Source organism: Pseudochaenichthys georgianus, chromosome 24, assembly GCF_902827115.2.
Source record: "Pseudochaenichthys georgianus chromosome 24, fPseGeo1.2, whole genome shotgun sequence".
In the NCBI taxonomy this organism is placed as follows: Eukaryota; Metazoa; Chordata; class Actinopteri; order Perciformes; family Channichthyidae; genus Pseudochaenichthys; species Pseudochaenichthys georgianus.
Window position 1 is genome coordinate 4,549,517 of NC_047526.1, and position 16,849 is coordinate 4,566,365.

Here is a 16,849-nt window from a genome sequence, read left to right on the forward strand (position 1 = left end):
TTGTATGATTGGTGTTTAGCTACAGTATATAGTAGCCTCATCCCAATACCCCTCCTCGACTCCTCCTTTCCCTCACTCGCCTCCCTTCCTTGCGTCTTAGCTCCGCCTCCGTAAAATGCGAGCGAGGGACACGAGGAGGTGACGCGAGGACAGAGGAGTCCTCAGGTATTAATTGGGACGCCCTCGTTCACTCAAACGTCACTTTTAAACGACGTCTGTTAATGATGACATGTGCACAGCTGTACCCCCTCTCATCGGGCTTAACTGAATAACCCTTTAGAACCGGCCCATTTGTTGTTAAATATTTAAATGAATTAATCTTTCTCTTGTTAGTCAAGGAATTCAATGTATGATGGTTGGTCGTGCTTTTGTGTTCCGTTGTGGTGTAAAATGTAGCCTACATTTAAATACAAATATAATGATAGTAATGTGAAAGCCTTTACTCTGAAAATGTGTGTCCTGTCCCACATTCACCACAAACCCACATTCAGGACTGCGCATTTTAAATAATTGAACTCCTGAATATCTCAGCACAAACAATACAAATAATTGTTATTTATCAAGATCTAGCCATTTATGAAATAGCTTTCTTAAAAGCTATGTTTTAGCGATGTTCAAGATCATTAAACATGATTTAAATTGTTAGAAAACCTTAAAAAAATGAATTGCACATAATAACCAAGAACTACATTTGACGTTTTCCAACCAAATACGGTTTAACTTACACTTCCCCATATTTATTTGTAAGTAGATTTGAAGATACCCAAGTTTCTGACTGCCACTAGCTGAAGCTTGGTTGGTTGCTAGGTTACTAGCTGGGTGTTCTCCAATAAGGGGCCGGCGGAAACAAAGTTAGTGACTGGTTCCATGTTGATTTATTTTACAAATTGTTGGGGGGGACCATGGGGGGGACTGAACGGCTATTACCCACCCTACTGGTTACTTTGCAGCCCGGACATTTCCCCCAAAACACATTTAGATGCAATCGCAACACAGAAGTACCTTTCAAATCCAATCATTTTTAAGACCTTCTAAACCATATTTAAGACCTTTCTTATTTTTTTTTTATCATATTTAAGACTTTTTAAGGCCTTAAATTCTGATTATCAAATGCAAGACTTTTTAAGACCCCTTGGGAACCCTGAACAAGCATGTGTTGAGACAGGATTACAGGATGCAGCTGCACAACAAAGAAGAAGACCCTCCCCAATGCCTGAGTTGGAAGACCCTCGCCCGTCGGCAGCCATAATCACCTCCTGGGCCAGCTTCATTGTCCGGGAGCACGGAGCAGAAAATGCTCCTTGTCCTCCTCAGAGAGATGCCGCCACCCTTTTAGTGGACCTTACAATGAGTTCACCACCCACCGTGGGCTAGCAAATGCATTACCACGACACCACCCATAACCACATGTGGCCGTTAAGTGAACAATTCACATGGCCCCTGTACTTTGTTGAAGTATTAGATTATGCCAATTTGGCCTCATTCCAAATAATATACTGATGGGAATGATTACTAACAGTAATGTTGGTAACACAACAGGGTGAGAAGAAAGACTAATACCCAAACTGTGTGAGGTAAACATAAAGTACTCCAACACTGTTCTACGTCCTGCATAATGTTCATTTCAAAAAAGTATAATATTGCACACAATCATTGACTTGTTGGTTCTTAAATTGTCCAAAAAATACTCACTTTAATGATAAACAGAGGCAAGTTGGACCTCTCCCTAATTGATAGGGCTGATTTTTGCAATAAAATAATCATTTAACAATTAATTGATTAAATGTATCGTTGAAGATAATTATTTTTCTTGGATCAAATAATCTAAGTAATCAGTTGTTTTTTTAATAACAGCTCTGTTGGGCTCAAGGCTTCCTGTGCATTGAGGATTCATATTTACGTATTAGGTACCTCCAAACACATTTTGTTACGAGCAGTTAGGGGTGGGTGATATGACGATATATATCGTCGTGACTATATTAGGTCTCCAGGATATGCTTTTTCAGAGATATCGTATCTATCGTGATAAAAAAAATAAACTTTTCCCTTCAGTTATGCTAAAGTCTTTTATTGCACTTCAAGTCTAAAGTTTACATTTTAATTGTTTTGCACTGACTTTTCCTCATTGATGTTTTACTTAGTTATGTTTTACCCTCTTTTTCATGCTAGTGCTACCTCAGAAAGTTCATTTTTATACTGAGAAACTTGAAGCCATATCAAAATGTTGAATTGTTCATTCAGGGATTCATTTCAGAAATAAAACCATCTTGAAATGCTATTTTGGTCTGTTACTCCTTTTTGTTTGCTTGTACTGTTAAGTAACTTGAAAAATAACCATAATAACCGACATGAAAAAATATCGTGATATATATCGTCTATCGTGATACTGCTTGAAAAATATCGTGATAATATATGTTTCAATATCGCCCACCCCTACGAGCAGTCATTCCCAACCTTATTGGTTCGCGGCCTCCTAAAATAAATCTGTTATAAAGAAACTGATTCTTACATGTTCTGGCTTGAAGGTCTAAAGAGGTAATATTATAGTACACACACAAAGCTTTTTATACAAATAAACTAAAGAGTGGCACTTTTGTGTTACAGATGTGTCCTTTCCTGGGTATAACCCTGCAACATGTGAAAAGTGTCTTCCACCCATTGGGGCAGGGCGGGGTCCCTGATCCTCAATAGAAACTGATAGTATGACGACAGCGTTTCCCGCTCTGTCTGTTTTATGTAAAGTTGGTGTGTCCGCACCAACTGTTGATTGTACACACAATGCAGTGTGAGAGATACGATAATGGACATACAGACATACATTATTGATGGTGTTTGTCTATGTTTTCCCCCCACATACGTAATAAGGCATTCACATGCACATACATACAACAATGAGAGCAGGAGGAGGTATAGCATGGTGCCTCATCTCCAGCTGGAGAGAGCCGAGTGTCAGCTGTGGGGCCGAGCATCCCCCCCACCTCTACCCCCAGAACAAAACACACCCACACATCGAGTACAGGCTCTCTCCTGCTGCACTAGCCTTTTGTCTCTTTGAGCCTGTCCACCAATATGTCCCCCACTTGTTAAGTCCTGTGCCCTGCGACAACTTGGCAGCAGATGCAGTGTGTGAGAAGTATGAGGGGCTGTGCATGGCCGTTGTTTCAAGCTTCCAATAAAGGGTCAAGAGGGATGGCGAGCCCCTGCAAGGCCAAAGCCCAAAGAAAGCTCATCTTGTTATGCCAGAGCTATTCACTCGCGCCTTCAGTGAATCCCTTGTGTCCACCCCACAAACATGATGCGTAACATAATCACATCATGTGAACAACATGTTTATGTAATACGGTGAGCCATGTTCACGCTCAGCTCTCTGAATATATATGTTGCACATTTATGCACACATAAAAATAGATTACACCTTTAGTTTGGCATATATTCATTGTCTTAAGTTTGTTTGTTCTTTTGTATATTTAAATTAGGTATAAATAATTCTCTTTAATGCTAAATAGTGTCTTAAAAATACTTTATTTGTATTATCGTTATATGTTTTACCTACACTTACAACTACTTTTCACTGTTTCGTTCGCCGCACACTAAAGCTAATTCCTCGTACGTGTAAATGTACCTGGCAATACAGTTGATTGTGATTCACTAAGAAGCCGTGCTACGACAGCGTGCAAATCCAGCCTCTAATTCTGAACAGCTACACTTCTAACTTGTAAATCGTATTCAAAGTTATAATCCTTTGAGGCAGCATTCATATCATAGATTACATATCATAATGGTCAAAGGCACCACAGAAGTACTTTTTTTTTACAATATTGATTTTCACTCACAAAGCATTATGGGGATTATCAGATCACAGCGTCTTTACAACACAAGCTCACACTACACTGGAGGCATCATCATCATCATCATCATCATCATCATCATCATCTCACCATCTGACAAACAAATCTAATAATCAGCTCTCATACAGTGTCTAGTTTCTTCCCCCCCAATCAGCCCCCCGTGCCCTGCAGCACATTAGGGCTCATTATGTTCCCATTATACACCTGGTGACCTCTGATCTGGTCCACACTGTGCCGTGCTAATCATCTCTCCGGGGGAGGCAGCAGTTGGACAGACGGGTTTGGGTCATACTCCAACAGCTTCACACAGCAAGAATACACGCTGTACGGAGGAAGAGCTTCCATACAACTGGGTGTGCAGATCTTTTGAAGGTTTTTGTGAAAATAAAGATTCGTATAATGGTCTCCGTTTACTGAGAGGCTCACTTTTTGTTTTCATGAAAGTCACAAATTAGAAAGTGTGATCCAGAGGTGGGAAAAGTAATCCGATCTTGTACTTAAGTAAAAGTAGAAGTACCAGAGTGTAGGAATACTCTGTTACAAGTAAAGTCCTGCATTCAAAATGTTACATCAGTAAAAGTACAAAAGTATTAAAATATACTTAAAAGTGAAAGTAGTCGTTGTGCAGATTGGTCCATTTCAGAATAATATATATGATATGTTTTATAATGATTGATCATGAAAGTGTTCTCAAAGCTGGTGAAGGTGCAGCTAGTCTGAAGTACTTTGTAGACTGCAGGGTAGCTTGTGGGTTTACTCCAGGTGGAACTAAAGTCTGATTCAACACTTGATTAGATTTCACATCATTCATCCACATCTGTGAAGAAGTAACTAAAAGGTATTAATACATGTAGTGGAGTAGAAGTACAAGTTCCCTCTGAACTGTAGTGGGGTAGAAGAACAAAGTAGACACAAATTGAAACGGTCAAGTCAAGTACAAGTACTTCAAAATGTATCTCAAGTAAAGCACTTGAGTAAATCTACTTAGTTACTTTCCACCACTGAGTGTGACGCAGAGGCTTTTTCCCAAACAGCAAAGTGGAGTGAATCCGGGACAAATGAAAGAATCGTCAGTGTAACTTGATCTCACGTGTATTCAATAGCTTTTTTACACCAGGACCATAACGCCATCATTTATTGTTGCCATAGTAAGGTCGCTGATGATGTTATTATCACATAAAATCGTAGCCTGAGGAGTTAAGACACTGACGCCTCGTAAACATAATCCAATTAAAATAAGTATGCGTTTCAGACAGATATACTGTAGCTCACAACAGCCACTGTGCCCTGGAGTCTATCATTGTAACACATTACTGAGCTGCCTTTCCCATTAAGCTCATATCTTGAACTGTTGAATAGCCTCAATGTGAACCTTATAGAATTACATATTTAGGTTAAGCCTCAGGCTAATTCCTTGCTGCAGAGAAGATTTCACCAAAGCCTACTTTTTTTTACATGTTATGGTATTTCTTCAGGGTCTGTTGCCTAATTAGAAAGAGCTGTGATTATTATGCACCCAGTGTCCCAATTACGTTTTTAATTACTTAAAATATTCTTGTTTTCAGAGTATTCAGACATATTTCATCTGAGTCCAGACCAAAGCTCCTAAAATAGTGATATTTTGCTGTAACATCCCTAACTCCCTGTTGGGGACCTGTATAACTATAATGAGAACAGTAAGGACATCTTGGCGAGTTCATTCATCAGTCAGCAGCACACTAAGACAGTAGCTTGGGATGTCTAAGGGAGGTATTTCATATTAGCTCTTAACAAAATATTCAACAAATACATTTAAAAAAAAAGAATACACAAACGTCTGTTTAAACCATAGACTGTATATATGGTTTAAACATGACAAACCCAATGGGGATAACTGGGATGTTAACCTTGTCATGATGGAGATATACCTTATGTTTGAAAGCAATACTTTAAGTACAATAAATTCACTGTGAACTCACCATGTAATTCCCAGCTGGGCTAACAAGTGATCATAATGCAGGCAGTAGTTGAGTATTTCCATGTTCTGCTATTTTTTACTTCTACCCCACTACAGTTCAGAGGTAAATGGTATACTTTTACTCCACTACATGTATTTAATACCTTTAGTTACTCTACAGATTTGGATGAATGATGTGAAATATAATCAAGCCTTAAATCAGACTTTAGTTCCACCTGGAGTAAATCCACCAGCTACCCTGCAGTATACAAAGTCATTCAGACTAGCTGCACCTTCACCAGCTTTGAGAACACTTTCATGATCAATCATTATAAAACATATCATATATATTATTCTGAAATGGACCAATCTGTACAATTACTAGTTTTACTTTTGGTACTTTAAATATATTTTGATGCAAATACTTTTGTACTTTTACTTGAGTAATGTTTTGAATGCCGGACTTTTACTTGTAACAGAGTATTCCTACACTCTGGTACTTCTACTTTTTTAAGATCGGAGTAATTCTACTACCTCTGAATAGAACCAGTGGTAGCCTATACAGTTGCAACACACAACTACGTAACCTCAACGGGCTAACATAAAGCTAGAAGTTAAAAACAGGTTAAAATAGTAGCTAACTAGCCAACATCATTTGAATATCGCAGAGATTTCTCTCGGAGTCGGAACGTAATTCAAGTCAGCAGAGTCCCAACGCAGAGCCCGTCACATATGGTGAACTTAGTGCAAAACAAGCCATGTAAACGCTGATATTAAAGAGATTATACACAAATAATGTAATAAAAAGAGACTACTAACCTGGAAGATACATTTTCCCGCGAGTGTCTTCCTGTTACGGTGTTAAATAGTCCGACAATCCCGTGAAGTGCACGCTGCTAGAGAGGTAACTGCGGAGTGTATGAGGTGTGATTCTCATAGGAGTGAACACACCGAGCTCCTGTCGCCTCTCCCCGCCGCCACCTCCCTCTGGGTCATTAGCATGTGAACAGACCCGCCGACAGACTCCGTCAGTACGGTCAACACACCGAGGTAGAAGACACAACCCAGCTCCAGTCCAGTTAAACCTTGTCGTCCAATCTAATGAGTTCCGGTCCAAAATGACAGGCTCCGCGTCCCCGCCCCCTCCCTTTGACCCTTGGCCGCATACCGAGTTACTCTTTGTCTCATTCTCCAGCGGTCTACTTTGCCAGCCATTAGACAGGTGAAACCTGTTAAGTGTACAGTCTATGGGTGAAACGAGCAGGGTTCGGAGCAGAGGCGGGAAAATTACCCAGATCGTGTACTTGAGTAAACGTAGAAGTACCAGAGTGTAGGAATACCAGGGTCGGCCCTAGACTTTTGGGGGCCCTAAGCGAGCTTTGGCTTGGGGGCCCCCCTCACTCTAGCGCGTTCTCACTACACACAACACAGAACCAACTTTTGTCTTATGATGTTAGCATAAGCACACATATTGTATAAATAATCATGTAAACACCGTGGACCTAATATCCTCTAGGGGCGCCCTCATCTCCGCTGCATGCTCCCCCGGGAAGATTTAAAAAAAAATTGAAGTTAAAAGCATCAATCTGGTGCACTTAGAGAGCAAAATTAAGAGATCTATGGATACATCTCTCAACACCCATAGGAAACAGAACTGTAAACAGATTTTATTTTTCTTATATTTTACAAATCACTCCCCTTTTAAACGGTATTCTTGTTTTGTCATATAGTATTTCACAACTGTTTTTCATTTATTCTCTCTGGTTGTCCATCTCATAATGTTCACATAGAAACTAGCTGTCAATAGGAATATCATTCAAAAGAATTATAATTTCATGTCAAAAAGAGGTTGCACATTTAAATTCAGGTGTTGTTATGGCAACGTCAGTGGCCAAACAGCCACATTTACTGCTGCAAATATGTTCAAACATGCTGTCGACACGTAAAGCAGTGGCATGCCACCATTTCAGCTGACTTTTTCTCAGAAATACTGTCACATAACATCCATATATTTCTTTGCTAGGTTGATGCTTAGCTAAGCTAACTATGAAACACTTTAACTGACAGGACTCAGGATCAACTGTGTACTGTAAGCAAGGTAGCTTCTAGCTTCATGTCGAACAGTAAGTCAACATTTTCCAGAGAGCTTTCTTTGAAATCACCAGGTAACGATAAAAAAACACAACATTTAGATTGTATGACAAAATGTTTATTTAATATATCAGGCTAGCTATAGCTACTTGCTAACGGTTTAGCTTACCCCCGCGATTCAAAGTAACGTCAACGTAGCTGTGATTTATGCTTTGCTTACATGTTCACATATCTTGGAAGTTTACTGACATTTACATACCTTGTTTACCTGGCTCAAGTGGTGGCTCTGGGGTTGTTGTGTGAGCCACCACTTGAGAATTGTCGTCTTTTTTAAGAAAATATGTTCTTATGTCCATCTTCAAAAACTCTGAGTCCGACTGACAGTTTATTTTAAACATTGTCACAGCTCACAGGATAGGTACCTGTCAGCCAATAAGACAGATGTTTATTTCCATTTAACTCTCTGGTTGGTCTGGTGCCTTGCCTCTGAACACTTCGCTGAACACAGGAAATTACAATCCTGCCATCTTCTCTAGTGTCATGATGAGGTTCAGGTAAAGCACGGTGAATGTATTATATGATTGACTCAATAATATAATACATGACTTTGAGAGTGGGCAATCTAGGCATATTAACTAAATTAATGAAACATACTTATCACGGCGACGGTGTACTGAGATTATTATTATTATTATTTATTTTTTTTTGCTAGGGGGCCCCTAGTGGCTGCGGGGCCCTAAGCGGCCGCTTATGTCGCTTAATGGGTCGGGACGACTCTGAGGAATACTCTTTTACAAATAAAAGTCTTGCATTCAAAATGTTACTCAAGTAAAAGTACAAAAGTATTAGCATCAAAATATACTTAAAGTACCAAAAGTAAATCCTCAATTGTAGTGGAATGGAAGTATATCAGTATCCTGATTACGTAATCTTGTGACAATCAACCAGATGTGTAAAATATATATATAATAATTTAAAAAAAGGTTAATAACAAAGTGTATCTAGTTGTTTGAGCAAAAGAGATTCCATTTATATAGTATTGCACTTTCATCAACATAAGAACATTTCAAGGGACAAATAAAACAGCATAACTCATAATAATAATAATTGTACACAATATGTAGCCGACTGTGGCTATATGGCTCATTAAACTGCCGTTTTTGTAGTAAGTATTAATAACAGCAGGGAATTGTCCCATGTCCCAATGTGGAATTCCACAGTAGTTTAACATAACAAATGCCCTTCAGGAAAAATATAAGAAAATTATGTAACTGTCCTTTCAAATTAATTGGAATACTGATTTTATTTAATACCTAAACTATCTCCTTTCCACTGCACACTTCAGACTAAACTCTTGGAAACAGCTCATGTCTTTAAAACTGCTACCTAAAGTTTAACACATATACATCCCATTAAAAATGTGTCGTCTCAATACCAAAGCTGACATAACCCCCAGTGCCCTGATGACATCGTCAGGGATATTTTCCCAGACGGGTTAAAAGTTATCATTGAATTGATGATATTGCAGTCTACATCCTGTACTTTTAAACTTCTCATTTGTTTGTGCGTCTTATTTGATAAAAATATGACTAGAGCTGCAAGTCTTCATCAATCTCTTTTCTTTTATCATACCTCTGCTTTGTTGTTAGAATACACTTTTTGGAGCCTGCAGCAGATCCCAGTCTCTTGGGCCTCCATGAGTTAGAGGGGGTAACAATCAAATCTAGGTTTGTCTGGTTCTACAGTTTGGCGTGTTTTTTTAGGTCAGTAGTAAAATGGTGCACTAAAGCTATTAATTAAAAGTATTTAATTATATTTATACTTTTTTTATGATAAAAGGTAGGCCGAGTGAAAATGTTTCTTATGACAGGGAGTAAGAAGGTGCCTTTGGAACTATTGAAAGATAAATTAAGATATACTTTATTGATCCCAAATTAGGATTTATTTCCGTAACAGCAGCATTTGTTTTACAAAGGCGCAATTGCACATGGTTAAAAAACAAACAAAAAAACATAAAATATAAACATCTCGAAATAGAAAATTAAGCAGAAATAAAAGTAAGATATATACAAATAAAGCGTGAACAATACAGACAAATAAACACAATGCAGAGCCAAATTACAGCCATCATTAAAGCTAAAAGGATGGGGGCATCTCATTCTTATGGGTATACAACTCAGGGATATTGTCAGTGATTGAATAGAAAACAGTCTTCAAGAAGAACAGTCCCTTTTCTGCGACTCTGACTCGCCCTTTCTCCATTTACATCTCAAGCCCCTGAGCCATAGAGACTAGAGTGGGGCCCCGTCCTGGTGAGGGAGGGTGTGTCTGCCGCAATATGGATGTTTCACTCTTCTTGTCTTTGTGCCCGTCTTTATCTGCTGTCATCCCAAGACAATATTTACAAAGAATGGAACTAGTGGAAATACACTTTGTGTGACCCACACAAAGTGTGTGATCACAATTTGATGTTTATATTTAATATCATTTTATATTACCTGTTTAACAATGGACAGCAGGGGGCAGTAGATGGCAGAGTAACACTGCCGTAAAGGGGTCTGTTATTATTTACCATGGATGTATGTCACTACCCGATCCGTCCCCCTGCCCGATCGGTACTGCGCATGTGCGAGATGGTCCGCCATATTGGACAACTCCGGACGGCAACACAAGATGGACACTTGACACAGTGGCTTTTAGCAAAGCTCAAAAAGAAAACTCGAGAGAGATGAGTTATTGTTATTACAACGTGACTTCACTATTATTTAACAACTCTTTTTATTGGGTTCTTTTATTTGGGGTTAAGTACATTGTCAGAATAAGTGAGGAATGAATTTAACTTCTGTTAGACAGCCATATGCCATACATTTTTGCATACATTCACAGTAAATATTTATTCAGTATGATAGCTGTCTAACAGAAGGGAAATCTATTTCTCACTTATTCTGACAATGTACTTAACCCCAAATAAAAGAACCCAATAAAAAGAGTTGTTAAATAATAGTGAAGTCACGTTGTAATAACAATAACTCATCTCTCTCGGTTTTTCTTTTTGAGCTTTGCTAAAAGCCACTGTGTCAAGTGTCCATCTTGTGTTGCCGTCCGGACTTCCGGACCATCTCGCACATGCGCAGTACGGGCAGGGGGACGGATCGGGTAGTGACAGTATAATAGAGTGGCGAAGTCACGCCCATCTACTTCCGCTCCATGGGACCTTATTTCGGAAAGATTATGTATTGAAGTCAATGGAGAGAGAAAACGTATCTTTCGATCCCATTTCAATTGTGCCACCAATTACACATATGATGTTTGTCAATCTTAAAAAATAATTTCCATGTGAAAAAAGTCACAGTTTGTCGTAAAATTGTTGAAATATAAGACTATGACAAAATACGCAACTAGAAAGACTACAAATCCCAGTCGCGTAAGTGATCTCATAACTGATGTCAATTGTTTTCCTCCACTAAATATAAGAGATAGCTAAGATAAGATAACTTTAACAAGATGCCTGTGTGCTTAGTACCAGGTTGTTATCATACCAGCAATGGGTCTTGCTCGTTCTTTTGCTTCCCGTCTGATTAAAGGATCAGGAGTGGCTGGCTGGATCAACTTAGCCTTGTCATTTTTATTAGCCTTAACATGAAGTAACATCAAGTAACCCAAAATGTTAAACAGTAAGAATAGTAGTTATTTCGTGAACCCTTTGAAGAGTACTGTCACACCGGTGTGATCATTCTATAATACACCATTTAAGCCCGGGGGGAAATGCTAACGCTAACGCTACACTGGCGATCTGTTCTACATGCTATCTGCACAAATGGTTGACATTAAACATTAAAAAGATCAGGCATTTCAGAGAGAATCAAAGGAAGGCAGGCAGGCAGGCAGCTTTGCATGACATTCTTCTGGACGTGTTGATAGTGAGGGTAGTCAATCACTTTTTTGACAAGACAGTAGTGACGGCCATCTTGGTGACGTGTGTTGTTGTGAGAGTCTGTGAGACCAGAGATGTAGTTCATTAAGCGTTTCACACAAAAAAATGTGTTACTTCACAGTTTTAAGACACTTTTTTTTTCTGACTTGCAAAATGATCTTTTAAATTGACAAACATCATATGTGTAATTTGTTGCACAATTCAAACGGGATCGAAAGATAATCTTTCTCTCTCCATTGACTTCAATACATAATTTTTCCGAAATAAGGTCCCATGGACCTCCCCCGGAAGGGGAGGGACTTCGCCACTCTATAAGAACGAGGCTGCAATCGAATAGTCCAAAAATCAGCTCCTAAATTCTAACCCTTGTCTATTCCTTGACCTCTGAGTGAAACGTCACGGGGTTAAGGGATAGTGGATAGGAGAATTCAAAAGGATTTAGGAGAAGAGACTGCGGTGCTTCAGAGAATCCGAATGCACTTTCACTATCCGACGTGTTTATGATGCGCCAGCGGATGTCATGAATGTGCGTCTGCTGCTGTGGGGAAACTATGGAAACTACAGTTTTCTATACAGCGGACTACAACATGGATGTTCAATAAGAAGGAGGGACTACTGTAAACTCACCTAGAGACTCTGCACCGTGCTCTGATGCTGCTGCTTTATGCTTTATGAACGTGGACAACAGAGAAACATATTCTTCATGACCAAAGTTGAAATTGAAATAAAAAAGGAAAGTAAAACTTATGCTCGTCACCCTCTCCCTCCGGTCCACATTAATACAAATGATCCCAATACGTGTGATTGTATGAACTATGAAAATATCTTAAAAATAAATACAAATGTATTTATTATAAACGTTAGTCCTTAACATCTATCACTGTGTACATCACCATTCAAACATCTTTTAAAAGTTGAACAAACCCCACAAAGCTCAGTAAAGACTGTGAAATGTTGACTTTATTTGATAATTTCAGTAAAAACTAACGTTCATATTTGTCTTTTTGATTATAATACTGATGAACGTTCAAAACAAAGCACTTTGGCAAGTTGCCACCTACGTTTTAAAAAGCTTAATAAGCGCCGTAACTTTCAAGATATAATTTCTCGGTCATAATCGGTTGTTTCCGTGATCGGCCGGCTGTTGTGTGACGGCAAATGCTGCGGCTGCAAGGCATTGTGGGGCAGCATTTTCTCCTCTCCTTTCGTAAAGGGAGGTCCAGTGGTTCCTAAGCTAAAGCAGGTTATAAAGGAAGTTTGAAACCTCCTTTCCTATCATCTAGAGCAGTGGTTCTCAAATGGGGGTACGCGGACCCCTAGGGGTACTTTGGAGTACTGCAGGGGGTACGTGAGATTTATTTTTATGCTAATGGGAAAATACCAATTTTAGGAAAAGTAAGGAAGTTTGAGCAGTGTGGGTTTTATATTAACAGAGTTACACATATTTCAAAACGCGAAGTGTAATAACTGCAGTGGCCTTCCTGTCATTGAGAATAACAAAGATCCTCAGTGAAACACAAGCCCATGTTTCTCACTAAATTGTAAGTACAACTTATTAAAAAGATCAGTTCAATGCAACTAATGTCGTCTTAGTGTTATTGCATGATGTTAAAATTGGTTTGCCATGAATTTAGTGATGGATTGTAAACATTTGAAATGTAGCATTTAAGTGTTTCTCAGTTACAAGGTTGTTGTTTTAATAAATCTGACACCGATGGTGCAGCACTGTGCTGTACCTGTTTATATAGGCATTTCTTCCCTAACAAATAGTTTTTGTGCTGATCAGGGGGTACTTGGCTGATTTTTTTTTCTTTCATCGTGCTATAGGCTGCTTGAAAAAAACAGAAGCAGGCGGGAAACGGGCGCCGGTCAGGGCAACGGGACGACCACTGACCGACCCAAAGGACAAGTCCCACCCCCAGGAGGTTGCAGCAGCAAGACAAATCACTGGTCATACACCTATCAACACGCAGAAAAATAACGAACAACACCCAATCAAAAAGATAGCTCCGCTAATTGGCCGAAAGTCGCAATTGAGATGTAGCATGAACGGTTACGCCATAACCGCTCTTTTACTCTGGGGCCAATGTGAGCATAATAGACAGTGCTTGGAAAGACAAATACTTACCTGGACAAGATATTAGACCCCTCAGTGAACTCATGGAGGATGATCTCTACGCGACGGCTGTCACAGGAGATGCAGTACCTTATGAAGGATGGATTGAAGTGGTAGTACACCTGCAGGGAAACGATGATCCAGACTTATCTATTCGAGTGCCTTTCCTAGTAGGGATGCTCCGATCGATCGGTCATCGATCGAGATCGGCCGATACTCACTCTCTACCGATCGGTGCTCTCTAAACCTGCCGATCGCGAGAGCCGATCGCGAAAGCCGATCGCGAAAGCCGATCGCATGACGTAAAATACTTTACACTTTTCTCTGTGCGCGGCAAAACAAGCTCGCTAAAATGGCTTCACCGGTCTGGCATTATTTTAAGGTGTCCGAAAAAGACAGTAAAATAGCGGTATGCAACGTGTGTGAATTAGAAATCCTGCAGCTCCACCCGCCGGACCGGTGAGCGGAGCAAAACCCACAAGAGTTAGACCTAACACACTTAGCTATTTTATCTACCTCTGGAACAAGCTAAACTAGTTATAAATATATTTATTCTTCACTGTTGGGTCACTCATTACTGGATCAGTGAGCTGCATGAGATACTGACATGCTGTCAGGAGAGGGGGAGAGAGGGGGGGGGGAGAGAGAGAGGGAGAGAGGAAAAGAGAGTGCTTCCGCTAATTTCTCCCGTATTATTATCCAAAGTGAATGTAAACTTGAATAATGTACATCATTTTAATGTAATAATTAAGTTGATTGTTGTTTGTGGATGCTCCAGTGAATGAGCCCCATTAACTGAGTTTTAAATGGAAGATTTAAAGATTTTAAGATTTAAATCTTCCATTTAGGCCCCGCCCACTCGATTGGATCGGAAATCGGTATCGGCCGATACTGATTCCGGTGATCGGCCCCAACATTGGCGATTGGAGCATCCCTATTTCCTAGTGAGTCGAATAAAAATAGACAGACCGATAGTTGGTTTTAATGTCATCCAGGAACTCTTTAGGAGTCATGAAAGTTGACCCAAAGTGATATCTATCCTTGTCAACTTGCTTACGGGTGCTTTGGAGATTGACAGTGCAATGGCAGAAGCTATGGTGAGTTTCATAAAGACTGAGCAAAAACAGGAACAAGAGAATACTGCAGTAAAGATAGGCAGGAAAGAAGTCACTATTTATCCTGGCCAGGTAGCTTATATTAAGTGCAGGGTACCAGTAGATATTAGTGAATCTGACTCACTTGGGCTTTTCGAACCCAATCTAGAAGCTACACCACTGGCACAGCTGAGTGTTGGAGAAGGACTAATGGTGATCCAATAGACAGAGAGACCTTTCGTAAAGGTGCCTGTGTCAAACCATTCCAGAAGTGCTGTGTACTGTTCTAGGCAACATCGAAACCATTGATAGAGTGATAGAGACAGACAACCCAAGCAGCAAGGACAATCAAGCCCAGGCAAATATAGCCAGTTCTTCCACATCACCACACTCTAACAGTGACAAACCCACTTCTGCACTGTGGCACCCACCTGTGGATGTCAGCCACCTGAGTGATGAGCAACAGATGAAGGTGGAACAGGTGTTACACAAGGAATCGGCAGCCTTTGCTAAAGATGATGGGGACATAGGTTGCATTCCCAGCCTGCAAATGTCCATCAACTTAAAGGACAATATCCCAGTTCAGCACACATACAGTGCAGTGCCCAAGCCCCTTTATAAAGAGGTTAAAGAGTACATCCAAGACCTGCTTGTAAAAGGCTGGATAGTTAAGTCCAAATCTCCGTACTCAGCTCCTGTAGTCTGCGTCAGGAAAAAGGATGGGTCCCTAAGGTTATGCATCGATTATAGAATGTTAAACCAGAAAACAGTACCAGACCGTCACCCATTGCCTCGTATCCAGGAACTCACACCCTAAAAGGCCAAAGCTGGTTCAGCATTTTAGACCAAGGCAAGGCCTACCACCAGGGCTACATTGCTGAAGGATCCATACACATGATGACGTTCATCACCCCTTGGGGGCTGTATGAGTGGGTGAGGATACCTTTTGGACTCTCCAACGCCCCTGCTGCTTTTCAGCGCAGCATGGAGGAAATGTTGGACTCTCTGCGTGACGACTGCTGTATCCCTTACCTCGATGACATCCTCTGCTACTCCGACTCCTTCACTAGCCATGTTGAGGGAGTATGTCAAGTCCTGAGAGCCTTGCAGTCCCATGGTGTCAAGCTTCGACCAACAAAGTGTGAGCTGTTCCAGAAAGAGGTCAGGTATGTTGGGAGGTTTTTGGTTTGTTTTTTAAATTTCATAACAACACAATTTCCCGATTTTGGATCAACAAAGTACATCTTATTATCTTATACTAACAGAACTACGCATATATTGCGTACAACGCCCATAAACTATGTCACACCCCCCCCCCCACATCAAGTTGAACTGCCCCAGTCCCAGTAAAAACCAGAGGTTTATGTGAAATTGTTCTTTTTTTTAAATAATGGTTTTAGTGTGCAATTATAGGTTTTCATTTTGTATTCATTTAAAATAAATCAAAGTTCCAAAAAACGTACACAGCTTCTGTGTGCTTTTATTAACATTGGAATTTACATTGTAAGCGGCCGCGGGGGTGAGAGCTTTAGAGAGCTCTCTCCTGAAAGACTGAGAGGCTCTGATAACCTCAGCTCAGTGAGGTAAAGGCACACCTCTATATGATCATTATAGTTATAAAAAAATAAGAGAATAGGTGAAAAACAGGTATAAAATACTGACTGTACAAAAAAGTTGTTATTAATAAACAAGAATACAGTTTGAAAGGGGAGTGATTTGTAAAATATCCATAAAGAAAAATAAAATCTGTTTACAGTTCTGTTTCATATGGGTATTGAGAGATGTATCCATAGATCTCCTAATGTTGCTCTCAAAGTGCACCAGATTGAT

The 16,849-nt window shown here is 40.0% G+C and overlaps 1 protein-coding gene across 1 annotated transcript in view; it reads right to left on the bottom strand.

Annotated features, from left to right (window-relative positions):
- The window catches only part of ankrd6b (ankyrin repeat domain 6b), a 47,497-nt gene extending 31,362 nt beyond the window's left edge, over nt 1-16,135 (bottom strand). The window contains exons 1-2 of the mRNA XM_071202027.1: nt 16,052-16,135; nt 13,938-14,047 (exon numbers count right to left, since the gene is read on the bottom strand). Coding sequence (XP_071058128.1) covers nt 13,938-14,047; nt 16,052-16,135 — 194 coding nt within the window. The remainder of the gene's footprint in view (nt 1-13,937; nt 14,048-16,051) is intronic.
- Between the last annotated feature and the right edge of the window lie 714 nt (nt 16,136-16,849).